The sequence below is a fragment of the Mus caroli genome, chromosome 7, assembly GCF_900094665.2.
Source record: "Mus caroli chromosome 7, CAROLI_EIJ_v1.1, whole genome shotgun sequence".
NCBI classification, from domain to species: Eukaryota; Metazoa; Chordata; class Mammalia; order Rodentia; family Muridae; genus Mus; species Mus caroli.
Window position 1 is genome coordinate 134,958,538 of NC_034576.1, and position 12,547 is coordinate 134,971,084.

The 12,547-nt window shown below is 48.2% G+C and overlaps 1 protein-coding gene across 2 annotated transcripts in view; it reads right to left on the minus strand.

Annotated features, from left to right (window-relative positions):
• Positions 1-12,547, minus strand: part of Fam53b (family with sequence similarity 53 member B) — a 101,348-nt gene that overhangs the window by 46,691 nt on the left and 42,110 nt on the right. For both annotated transcript variants that reach the window (XM_029480196.1, XM_029480197.1), the window contains 2 exons: positions 11,740-11,791; positions 127-905 (listed from right to left, as the gene is read on the minus strand). In XM_029480196.1, coding sequence (XP_029336056.1) covers positions 127-905; positions 11,740-11,791 — 831 coding nt within the window. The remainder of the gene's footprint in view (positions 1-126; positions 906-11,739; positions 11,792-12,547) is intronic.

Consider the following 12,547-nt stretch of genomic DNA (forward strand, 5'->3'; position numbering starts at 1 on the left):
CCTTAGGGAACTGACTCCCTAAACATGTCTGAAAGTCACTGTGCACTTACGCGGCTGGACCAGGACCAGAATCCCAGAAACAGTGAGGTGTTTCTGGAGCCTATTCTAGGCCACTGGGGCACTTACCTGTGCCATCTTGGCAAGGTCTAAAGAAGGTCTTTGCTCCTGCACTTCGTCTGGACGCCGCCGTTTCACACCGATTTTCTTGTCATTAAGGACGCACGGCTGAGAGCGGCTGCGGGCAAGCCCACTGGAGCGTCTTGCCAGCTCTGGCGTTGAGGCAGGTGTGCTGTTGGCTGAGGGGGGACAGTATTCTGGGAAGGAAAACTGCTCATGTGAGCAAGAGAGGGACCGCTGCAGGTCCAGCCGGCCCCCTCCCACTGGGTGTGGGTCTGGGCTCCAGCTATCGCCCGCCTGTCCACAGGGGGCTGAGCCTGGTGCTCCTTGGCAGGGTTGCCCCCCAAAGCGATGGTGCAGGCTCGACTGGTGGCAAGGTGAAGAGAGCCCATTGGCCCTGGCAGGGAGGCTGAAGCTAGAGCTCCGCTGCATGGGGCTGACGCCATTGGAGTAGCGCTGGACGCTGCCTCCGCTGTAGCATCGTCTCTTCTCCACCGGAGTCCAGACTTTGGACCCCAAGGGCCGCCATGACGTCCGGCAACTGGACATCTCATCAGAGAAGGATAGTGACCGGCACTGGCGTTTGCTGGGAGGAGCTGAGGGGTTCCCATTGTGGTCATTTATGTTGAGGTCTTTGATTAGGCTGGTCACTGCACAGGCAGTCACTGCCTCCTGGTGCCACAGGGAGCCATCCTGACACTTTTCAGGCAGACATTCCCAGATGCTGGCGCTTGGCTGGTCAATCTGAAGAGGGCATTTTCTATCCAGGTCTCGCCATCTGTCATTTTCTGGTGCATAAATACAAAGAGAAAATAGGATCTGAGAGGCCTTCACAACAGAACCCTGTTCCTTTGTGAACAGCCTGTTTGCAGTGCAGCACTTGGCACCGGAAAGGTCCTCATAAGTCAGCCAGCTCAATCTTACTTTATAGATGAAAACCGAGGCCCAGAGAGGAGGAAGGCCCAAGGTGCCGAGGTGGCAGCACAAGCCAGGGATCCAGACCCATGCCTGCGGTCCTTGATGCAGCTTCCTTCCCAGCATCCCAAATCCAGACCTGCCTGTCCCTGGAGTTCCTGATCCAGCTTCCCTCCCAACACCCCATGCTGTCTCCCATGATGGTAACGTGTCCTGAGCTCTGCGCCAGTTGGTGGCTGAGTCAGGGGAGCTGTGCAAGTTAGCACAGAAGACAGAAGACCATGAGCAACACTAAGCCTTGGCCACTTCAGATGGTCACAGTCACAATGGGGCTGGGGTTTGTTTGCCTTGGAGCAAAATGTTCAACAATATCAGCACTGTCAACAACTGCCAATCACAGCGCTTTTTTTTTTATATTCATTTGATTTCTTGATGAAACTGAGGATATGTAAAGCAGGTGAAACGGGTAAGAGTAACATTTAGGCCACAGACAGCGTGATGTAAGGTCAGGCAACCCTGTTTGAATGCATGAGTCCACGGGCTAGCCCAACTGTGGAATGCAAGATCTGAACTTGAACTTTTATTTCAGTAAAATCTTAAGAACAAATGATTGTTTTACCACTCTAGTCTCGGGCGCTCTGGGAACGTTAGGAGACGAAAGTTCCTGTACTCAAATCTACAAAAACCGCAAAGACGAGACGCATCTGCCGTCCTCTCGGCCCTGTCTCTGCTAATCTGAATACATTGTCTTAGTTGGCAAATGTGACTGCTTGAGTCAGGCGGGCAGTGGACCTGAAATAAAGCTGAAAATGGCTCGAACTAAGTGATTTAAAGGTCCCACTGACACCCAGAGCAATTCAGACCACTCACTGGGCATCCTTCTTGGACCGTAATATCCACACGGCACACCACCTAGTGCAATACAGCTGTATGGCACAGTAAAAAACCAGGCCAGTCTGACAGTGACCCGGCTTCAAGATACTTATTATACAGGGAAAATGTAGATGTTTCAAAAGATGGCTCTATCCCCAGGTGACGCACACTCCCGGTAACGAGAGCTATGAAACCTGCTCCACAGCACCACTCAGTCCTCTTCCTTCCAGACAACGTGCTACTCTGTAGTATAAGGCCCTGGCCTGTGGCAAATCTCCTGTCTCGGTGTCCCAAGTCATGGAATTTGACATGAGCCACCATGACCACACCTGGCTTACAAAGGTCACTTCTCAAAGGCCACTGAGACACAGCATGCACCGAGTGTCACCCAAACAGGACCTAGTCCATTAGGTCAAGAGGGTGAGTAATGCCACCAAAGAGGGTGCCCAGGAGCCAGAGGAAGCCAAACCAAGGCTTAGTATAAAGTTTCTTCTACCCAGACACTCTGCTAAGTCATGGGACAGATGACCTGAGGAGCCGCAAGCCTGGGCGGAGGAAACAGGGAGAAACTCTCCTTCGGAGCTGGAGAGGCAGAAGAAGGGTTTGCTGACGTTTAGCAGGCCCGCCGGGAATGAAGCAGGAGTGTAGGTGAACACCCAAAGACTCCAACTTAGAATCCTCCTGACCCTGAGGGTAGAGGCGGCTCTAATACCTAGTCTTCTAGGTGAATTTGATAAATCGCTTCCACATATATATAACCTTTACCTGACCCCCACATAGCTCTTCGCAAGCTCTGTACATTGTTCAGATACGTGTGTCTTCAGTAATTGTGGAAAACATTCCTTCCAGTATTCTCTTCCTCTTGAGTATTCTCCCTTCCCACAAGTATATGGGGTGGGGCGGGGGCGGGGGCATCTGTAGACCTCAAACTCAGAGTCGCCTACCTCTGCCTCTCTAGTGCTGGGATGGAAGGTGTGCGCCACCACTGCTGGGCTCTGTCTGGCTCTTTTGTAGGTTCTTGGATCTGAGTTAAGGTCATCAGGCTTGCACAGTAAGTGCTTGACCCACTGACACATCTCCCCTGCTCAATGTTTACCATTCTGTGAAGTAGTTTTAATTTGGCAATAGCTCAGTGAACCAAAATAATAAATTCAAAACAGAGGAAATATAAACTAAACTGGGCACGGTGGCATAAACCCAGCTTAATCCCAAGAAGCTGAGGCAGAAGGATCACCTTGAATGCATGGTCAGCCTGGGTTATAGAATGAGAAGAAATACAATTCAACACAGACTGAGTCATGACTACATATTATAGAAGGAGAAAAGCCATCCAAAAAAAAAAAAGTGGAGTGCTGGAGAGCTGGCTCAGCAGCTAAGAGCACTGACTGATCTTCCAGAGGTCCCTAGTCCAACTCCCAGCAACCACTCACGGTGGCTCACAAACATCTGTAATGGGATCCGATGCTCTCCTACTCCTACTTACTATAAAATAAGTAAATCTTAAAAAAAGTGGAAAACAAATCAAAATGATAACAAATGACAGCAAATTGTATAATAAAGTTATAATTAAAATGTCCTATAGTAGGTGGCTGGTTTAACAGATCACGCAACCGTGTAGTGTCGAGGACTGGCTAATGGCCCAGGGAAATGCTGGAGATAAACTGCTAAAGAAGCTGTGTATAGAGCCCCACGATTCCTATTTAGTCAATACATAATGTGCTATACATGAAACAAAAAGCAACAGACCAAAATGTTAATGACTGACTGTGAGATGGCCGGTTAATTTGTGCTTTCTTAGTTTTGTTTTTCTTGTCTGTACATTTCCTGTGAGGAAAGTTTATTAGTATGTGAGAACTGTGCTGCTGAGCGAATGAATGGTGCTGTGCTCTGCCTTAGTTCTGGGAAGGAGCCACTCTGGAACCAGGGCCTAAACTCATCTTCCTCTGGGTTCTCTCCTGTGGATTTCCAGGAAGTCACTGCAACTGACACTGAAAACACCCCAGAGCTCAGGGGTGTGGTAGGCTGAGGAAGGGAACAACCGGCCTATCCACTGAGCACTGAAGGACCAACATGGTACCACAGCTGGTGCTTGGAAGCCTGGGACACGGGACAGAATGTGTCCAGGTCAAATGGGGAAAAGCCATCTACTAGGAAGAGACTGATCCTTTGTATGGAGGTCTACACTTGCTGTTCATTCTGCTGGGCTGCCAGTTCTCAAGTACAACCCACGACAGCTTTCCATGATCCTTCATGGAGTGTGCCACACAGCAGACCTACCTGGCAGGGGATGGGAGGACGTGAAGGAAAAGTGGGTGACGAAATGAAGACAAAAACTGTAGAAGTGGCTGTGGGTGTTCACCAGTTAGTTCTTTTTACTATCATCAATACACGCAGATTCAATCTGGGCTAGGCCCCAAACCCTCCACCTACTCTGGGCCTTGGATTGGCTCTGTATGAAGCAGGCAGGCAACTAGATAGAGGTAAATGAAGGCTAGTTTGCCAAAGGTGCGTATCGATAGCATCCATGTGGCCACTTGTGTTGTCTGCAGCACAGATTCTAACGGTTTCCAAGCTTGTCTCGTTGAAAAGTACAAATGCAAACAAGTAAAGACAACCAGTGCTATGTTTAGCTCTTGTGTTCCCACCCTTCACGGAAGGCCCTGAAAGCAAGTCCTCGGGTCAGATCCCCACACAAAAGAACAGGAACAGAAGCTAATTTGTAATGGCAAACTGCCCTATCTGTGAAGCCCCAACTTCGTAGAGCACAAGGAGTTGTGAGCAGAAGACAGCAAGTGCCCCGCCCTGCCACTCAACATTATCACTTCTTCGTAAACAACTGGAACTCTTTCCAAAGTGACAAAGGCCACAGACTCAGAGGAGCAACAGTCACTTGATAGAGTGAGAAAGGGCAAGACCCTTGGTTTGAATCATAGTTCCCCCCATTTCCTAATCTCTCTCAACTGCTGAGAGAAGACACGGGCCCAGCAAAGTGCCCAGAGCAATCTCTCAGGGGTGGCAGCCATCAGTGTAACTCTGAAAGAACAACACTGAAAAACATGTTTGTGTTGGGGATCTGCTTTCTGTACCTGGGGACCAATATCTGTGGGTGGACTCAGGCTAAAGAGGGAACGGTATTTTCTGTACTAGAGATTTTCCAAGGTATGGTTCCGGGATTGCCTGCTGGAGGGGAGGAGGTGGAACTTGGAGGTAGGCAGTAGAGATGCAGAATCTTGGTTGCCACAAAATTGATTCTTAAGACTGAAGCTGGTGGGTTTATTTTGCTTCTGCTTTGGGCAAATAGAGGACAGGGAACTTACAGAAAACAATCTCTTTGCTTTTCAAGTCCTTAAAAAATCTATGTTTCACAGGCCAGGTGGGAACTCCCTGAGCTTCCATCTCAAATGGCACATGGCCTATATTATGCCATTCCTATTGTGCCATAAAATGCTCCTAAATGTTCCCAGTGCACCCAGTTCACAAGTGTGAACTTTATACAACAGTGAGAATGTGTGTGAACAAATATATGTGTGTGTGTGGGGGAGGGGGTCAGCACATCACTTTACCTATGGATAGGAGGATGAACCACACAGGCATAAATATACCATGGGCCCAGCTCTCCCACAAGTAAACCACATGATCAAAATCCCTTCCAAAGCTGAGGCTCAAGGACTGAGCCTTAAGTTTCTGACCGTCTACTCTTTGTCTACTCTTTGACACGTACACCAGATTAACATTTTATAGGAGCCAGTCCTGCTGCCCTGACCACAGAGAGGAGAGGCTGCTGGGTATGCAGATTTTGAGTTTTAAGAACGAAAAGCACTTGGAGGAACACAAATAGAATTTGACCTCAAATGTTCTTGTTTCCATTTCTGCACTTAGACTGGGAAATTCCCAGGGGCCCAGATTCTTGAGGGACTATAAGACTTCTTATGTTCAAAAGATAGAGGAGTGTTACAGCCCTGGAGGTCTCAGTGCTGTGTTTTTGATATTCTTTTAAAGTGGTATACAGTCATAACACAATGAGGTTTCTAGATAAGTAGTTACATACAGACTCGAAAGATCTGATTCTTGCAGCCTTCAAAACCCCAGGAAGCAAAGCCACCAGCCAGACCTGTGGCTGACTCATTCCTGGATTTCATACCTGTCTACTTGTGCTGACAGTGAGGTGTAGTTATGTATTGGCTCCCCCACCCCCAAGGCTGTGGTGTGCTAACTTGGCCCCAGGGCTGCAAAGACCATCTGTTTAGAGCAGAAGCTCACCAGCCCTTTAAGTGTGAGACTAAAGGCAGCTTTGCTAAACTGATCTGTTGACAAGAACATCAATGGACAAGCTAGGCAATAACTTGAGCCTTCCCACAAGGTCTTATCTGGTTAGTTGATTATTTTATTTTTTAAAAAAACCAGAGAGCTCAGGCTGACTTGAAACTCACTATGAAACCCAGCCTGGATTTGAACTTGCTGTAATCCTCCTCTCTGAGCCTCTCAGATGATGGAATTACAGTCATCACATTTGGCTCTCTCATCTGCTTTTAATGAAGTGTAGAGGCTGTCACCAGAATGGAAACTTACTAGAAGCTGAGTCAGGAAGACAGGCTCCTAGACTTCTCCGCTTTAGCCTTTGGCCCCGCCATGTCTTAAGGACAGTCATACAAAACACCAAGTTCATTTCACACAGACAAGGGGGTTAGGAGGGCTGATGGTAGATACTCCACTCAGTCTGATCTGCAAAAACAGGAAGGCTGACCTGCTAGGCTCTAAAAGAAGGGACAAAGATAAGGGTGTAATGGCTACCAGGGCCTTTGCCTCATTAGTAGGGCGGGGACTGCAAATAGCAGCTTGCAGCTTTCACTGCTTTTGGCAAGCCTATAGTCTTGAAAAAAAAAAGAAAAAAAAAAAAAGGGCAAGGGCTGGTGGGACCACTAAGATTTTAAAACTGCACTGCCCTGAACATTGAAGGCACAGGCCTCTGTTTCTTCATTTGTACAAGGTGGTGTGGAGTCTTGGCAACCCTTTCAACCTTGACAAGAGCCTTCAGCTCTACCCCCAAGATCCCAGGAGTACGTACAAATGTCAGGGAAACTAGTATTCTCCATAGCAGCAAAGTTCCAAGGGGCTGGAAAGGCCAGTTTGGCTATTTTATTGATCCCCTCATGTTTGGGGCACATGCAGAGCACATGAGACAGACAGATCTCTAAACTATACACACACACACCAAGGTTAGCTGCGTCTGTATTAGATAAGGGGACTGGCAGCGAGGACAGCCCTTTAGAAAGCTGTCAATAGATGTGTTACCTCCACACTGGGGGCCCTGTTGAAGGTGAGAGAACACGAGCATGCTCTCTAAGCAACTGTTTATATCCTGGGCCGTCACAGCATCCCTGCCCACTGGTAAAACTGGGCTTCAGAGCAGTGCCATGTGTCCTCGGGGCACACCCAGTTGGCAAACAGCAGACGTGAGCATGCTCTGCGGCCCTACAGCCATACTCTTGCGACTAGGACAGGATGTTCCCGACTTGCTCACTGCCTATCCTTCTCCACTGAGAAGCCAACACCCAAAGATAGTGCAGTAGCCATCTCCTGGCCTATAGTACCATGGCAGCCTGCTCCCGCTCCCTCACCTTCGTGAGAGGACAGCCCAGGAGGCTCACAGACAGCTTGTCATGAGCCAACTCCACTACTTCCATTCTGTACTTCATTCCACACACAATGTCTGGAACCAATAAAAGGAACATGAACTGAAAAGCATCCTGTATGGATTTTAAAAATCACATACATATGTAACCACAACAAGGATCAATTCAAACTGTAAAGGTTTTTTTTTTTTTTTTTTTTAAGCAGACACATGTACTTGTATGTGGATGTATTTTTCACTGGAAACAAATCACATACTAGCCTGTATTAGTCCATAAGCAATCTCTTCTAGGAGGTCCTGGCTCGGGGATCACAATCACACATAAACCTGGGCTGTGTAATGCCGGGATTGCTGGTGGTGGTTTTAATTTTGTTTTGGTCATCTGACTGCCATGGAAACTGTCTAGCCCCGAATGCCAGCTTCTCCACACAGGTGTAACCACGGGCCACTTTCAGTGATCAACTGAGGTTGAGTTAAGAACCCAAAGCCTGCTGAATCTCAACGTGAAATCTCTTAGCCCTGTGCAGCTCAACACAGCCAACTGTTTTCCTGAGGAGCTCCATTCAGAGAGTGCCCCGGGGAACAACCCTTTTATGTACAGAGTAGACGTTAACAGCCGAGTAATTAAACACTGAAAGTGGGGCTTATAATTAAAATGCTGACAAACCTGAAGCCGAGCGCACAAGTCGGCCGCTCTAATGTTTTTACAATTCCTTTTTATACATAATGTATGATCCTTCTGCTCAAGTTTCCTCTATGTTCCTTGTCTGTGAAATAATTTACATTAATAAATAATTTATTACCATAACTCCTGAAGTAATTATGGGTTTCCATCCCTTTTTTTTTTCTTTTTAAAGCATATGAATTGTTTTGTTCCCTGTCCACTGACGTGTATTTACACGATTCTTCCTAGTGGCCTTTTGGGAATAACTGGTGTTGCTCTCACTTTCTCACATTTTATGTGATTTCTAATCTCCTGGCCTGAGTGGTGAGAAAGATGAAATGTGTGGTGTCTACAATCCTGATGAAATAGGGCTCATTTAACGGCTGCAATTAGCCAAAGGTAATGAGTGGGCCTGTATTCACCCCAGTTGCCCTGTTTTATCAGAAAGAAGAAAAAAGAGGAAGAGGAGGAAGAAGATGGTGGCAGCAGCACATGTGACCACAAGCAAGCATGAAGCAAGCATGAAGCAAGCATCTCTTAGAGGGTCCCAGGCTCAGGCTGGATGTCACATGCAGCCCCTGCTTCACTGCACCCAGGAGGACAACCCTCCCACACTTCCTGAACACACCAGAAGTAGATGTAAGGAAGGGCGCTGCTCTCAGCCCAGAAAGCAGGCTGGGAGCTGCCACTCAACTCTTCATGAGTATATGCCTCACTGGAAATTCTGCCTCAGCACAGAGGTGGGCGGGAAAGATCTGGAGGTGACATTGGAACCCTGTTATCTGCTCGGAGGAGCTGGCCTGGCACCCTAAGAAGGAACCTTCAGGCGGGTACCGAGCAGGTGGGCAGGGTTAGCTTTGTTTTGTTCTGTGTCTTTCTTCTTCCATCCACACCTAACCCAGATCTTTTCTCTCCCTCACTTTAGAAAAGTATAAAAATACTTTGTATCATGTTCCCAAATAGAAGTGGGGCACAAGGATAGGGAAGGGTCTGGTATCCAGTTCACAATCACAAGAATGAGGTACTTTAAAAAATAAAGCAAAGCATCCATTGTTAGGAAAATCTGAAGCTACTCTGGTGGACTCTAAGTGGGCGCCTGGGTAGTTTTGGCCAGGAAGGACGGCATTCTTGGAAGCAGCAGCATCCCAGGGCTGCCCTCCGAGCCAGCCCTGATGCACTTGCTGGGCCCTTCTTCAGAGTGCCTAGGAAACTCCCCATACCGGTTCCCAGCTAGGGCCCTGGGCCTGGGGTTAGGAGGGAAAACCCTGAGTCACAGAGCCTTTGTCTTCGGGAGCTGGGGCTGGGGTGGTGATTATGATCATTGATATTTTATCTATGCTCGGCATTGTCCAGCCCTGGAAGGGCCAAAAACTCTCTTGAAAAGTCTGGCCAGCCCCTCCGGGTGTTCTCTTCCCTGCTATTGAAAAGCAGGCACACCCAAGATGAAATCTCTCCGCCTAGGGTGCAACTCCCAGTAAGCCACAGTGACTGCACAAGACGAGCCCATAAACTACTCCATTCACGGGGTCAGTGGGCTGGAGAGCTGATGGGAGCTATCTGCTCCAACTCACAGGGAAGTAGGAAGGCCTCTGGCTACCGAGACCTCCGGCTCCAACTGCTGCTGGAATGAATGGGACAGAAGGTGGAAGGACCTCCTACCTAGAGCAGCTAAGACTTTGCCAGAGGGAAAGATCAAGGAATGGGGAAATGGAGTGTGCTGCTCCATGGCTCCATGGCCTCCCTAATCTTGGCACACAGAATTTACTGTCCCGGGCTCTTTCTCCTCCACTAGACACAATGTTCCTTGTGGGTAAGACAGGGTCCCTTTCATTCTGGTCTATACTAAGTGTCTAGCACATGCTAGACACTCTTTGCAAGTCTATGAGAACAAGCCCCTGAAACCACGTGTGGTGAATGAAAGTCCTGGTAAGACATGCTGTGACATGGGGCACGGCTCTCCTGAGTCAAGGAAGCTGAGCAGCAGGCAGAAGATGCAGGGCATGGAGCTGTTGTTCCTACACTAGGCGCGTTCACTCCCACATCTCCAGACCCACTAGAGTCAGCTTTATTATACTGGAAGGCCAGAGAAGCCTCACAGAAAAGCCTTAAAATGGAGGCCCACCATCTTCAGGACAGTTTCCTGGTCTGGCTCTGTTGGGGCTAAGTTTGAGGTAAAGGTTGGACATTCATAATAGATTCCCATCATAAAAGAAAGCAGCTCAATTGTGGACCTGTTCCAGGGTGCAGAAGTCCAGTAGGTTTTTCCACCACGGGACGGTGGCGGTGGAGGAGAAAAGCCATTAATCACCAATGGTGATGTGTGGGTAGGCCACAGAAGGGTGTTACCCAGGTGATTTCCCTGTTTGATGTCCTTTGGGTAGCAGTATCAAAAGAGACATCTAGCTTTTCTCCACGCTATAGCATGTACTGAAAAGAAAACAACTGTGCTTCTTTATTTCCCATTCTCTTCCCTAAGAGAGCATTCAGAGTCACTGGGCCTCCGTTTCCCCCAGCATGAACAAGCCTGGCTCTGAAGCTGCAAACGATGCGTGTGGCATCGTCCAACCTCACAGGCCCCCCCACTGCACTCACAGTCTCAGCTATGGGAAATGCCTTGAAATTAAAGAAGAAGCCACTGGACACAGAAGGAGGGTGAGGACAACCTCATGTGGCCCTGCAAGGCACTGAGGGTGAAAGGCCACTATAGCTCTTCCATCACTGAGGTCAGGTCTCCAACTCAACCTAGACATCACAGAATCCATCTGCAGGGCAATGCAAAATGCATGCAACCAATGCAACCATACTTTCTTCTCTTTACAAGAAACAGCATCACATGTGCACAGAAACACCAGACCAAAGGGCTTATTGGCTGGGACATTTGTCGTATAATAAACCAAGAACCTTACAAAGGTCCTTGACCTCTGGTCTTTCTAGCTTCCTTCTGGAACTATCCTGAGAAATATGACAAAAGACCAAAACTCACCCTGAGAGAACCCCCGAAGAGCTGCTTTACCCCGTGACTGTAAGAATCACATCGCCATGGCACATCCATATATCGTATCCACACAGCACAGTACTATACAGATATTGGACCTGAGCCATTTATATACTACAGCAATTACTGCATGCAAAACCAAACACAATTTACATATTTTATGTTCATAGTGTACTTGATTATGTGAAAAATGCAAATCTTACACACACACACACACACACACAAAATCAACAATAGGAGCTAACATTGAGAACCACCCACCAGACTTTAAAGGATTTTTACTTCCTATTCCACAATAGGTTTTCTGAGTGAAAAAAAAAAAAAAGATCACCATGAACTACCATCAGTCAGAACCCAATGTTGGATTTGGAAATGGTGCCAATAAACCACACACCTGTGCCTCCCACCCATGCCCAGCACCCTGTTGGTTTACTCCAGCCCCGCTGGGGACTGAACACAGAACGGAGTCTCTCCAGGACTCCTCTGGAGTTTCACCTGGCTGGAAGGACTAGAAGAAGATGCCCATAATGTGTAGCTACTCACCCATAATTCCACAAGAAAGGAGGGTAGGTCCTTGACTCATCTTTGGCGTGTGCTGAAAACAAGCAGAAAAGCTATTCACTCTTCCGTCACGAGACTCTGCACTGAGTTCTTTCTAAAGTCACAATTACAGGGGATCTGCCCTTAGGCAGCAGCAGCTGAGTAAAGGGAAGAAAGTAGCCTAAGAGGCAACATCTGCAGCAGAAGACTGAGCCTGGCCTTTGCCTCAAGGCCCCAGAGTTACACACTGAGCAGGCTAATGGGCTTCTGAGCCACACATAATGCCTGTGACTCCTGGCAAGAAGAACATGGGGAGGTTTGATGCAAACATAGAACCAAATCTCATTAGGTGCTGGGAAGATACTTGGAGAGGTGGCCCTCCTATGGAGTATGGAGCAGTGGACCTACTCCCTGGTGGCTGGCTCCCCAGGGGATACAGGAGGAACAGCATCTCTTCTACCCAGGGAATGCTGGCTGATGCCTCACAGCTGTTTATGGTTACAGTGAAGCTGTCAATCAATCGTCCTCTCAGAAGCCAAGACACTCACTGGCTCGTCAGGGCTCAGCCTGAGAGCTATGGCGATCAATTCCTGGGCACTGTTCATTCACTGGGCTTCCCACTCCACTGCTTTCTGTCTTCCCACAATCCACACCTCCCTCATCTGAACACATGAAAAGATGCTGAGAATTCACAGTTAGACAGTAAGTTGAGCACAGAATATTCTGGCGGCTCTTGTGCATCTAGCATCCAAGTCAAGTGGCCTACTCAGATGGCGAGTGAGGAGCAGACATACTAGTCAGGACCCTGAGA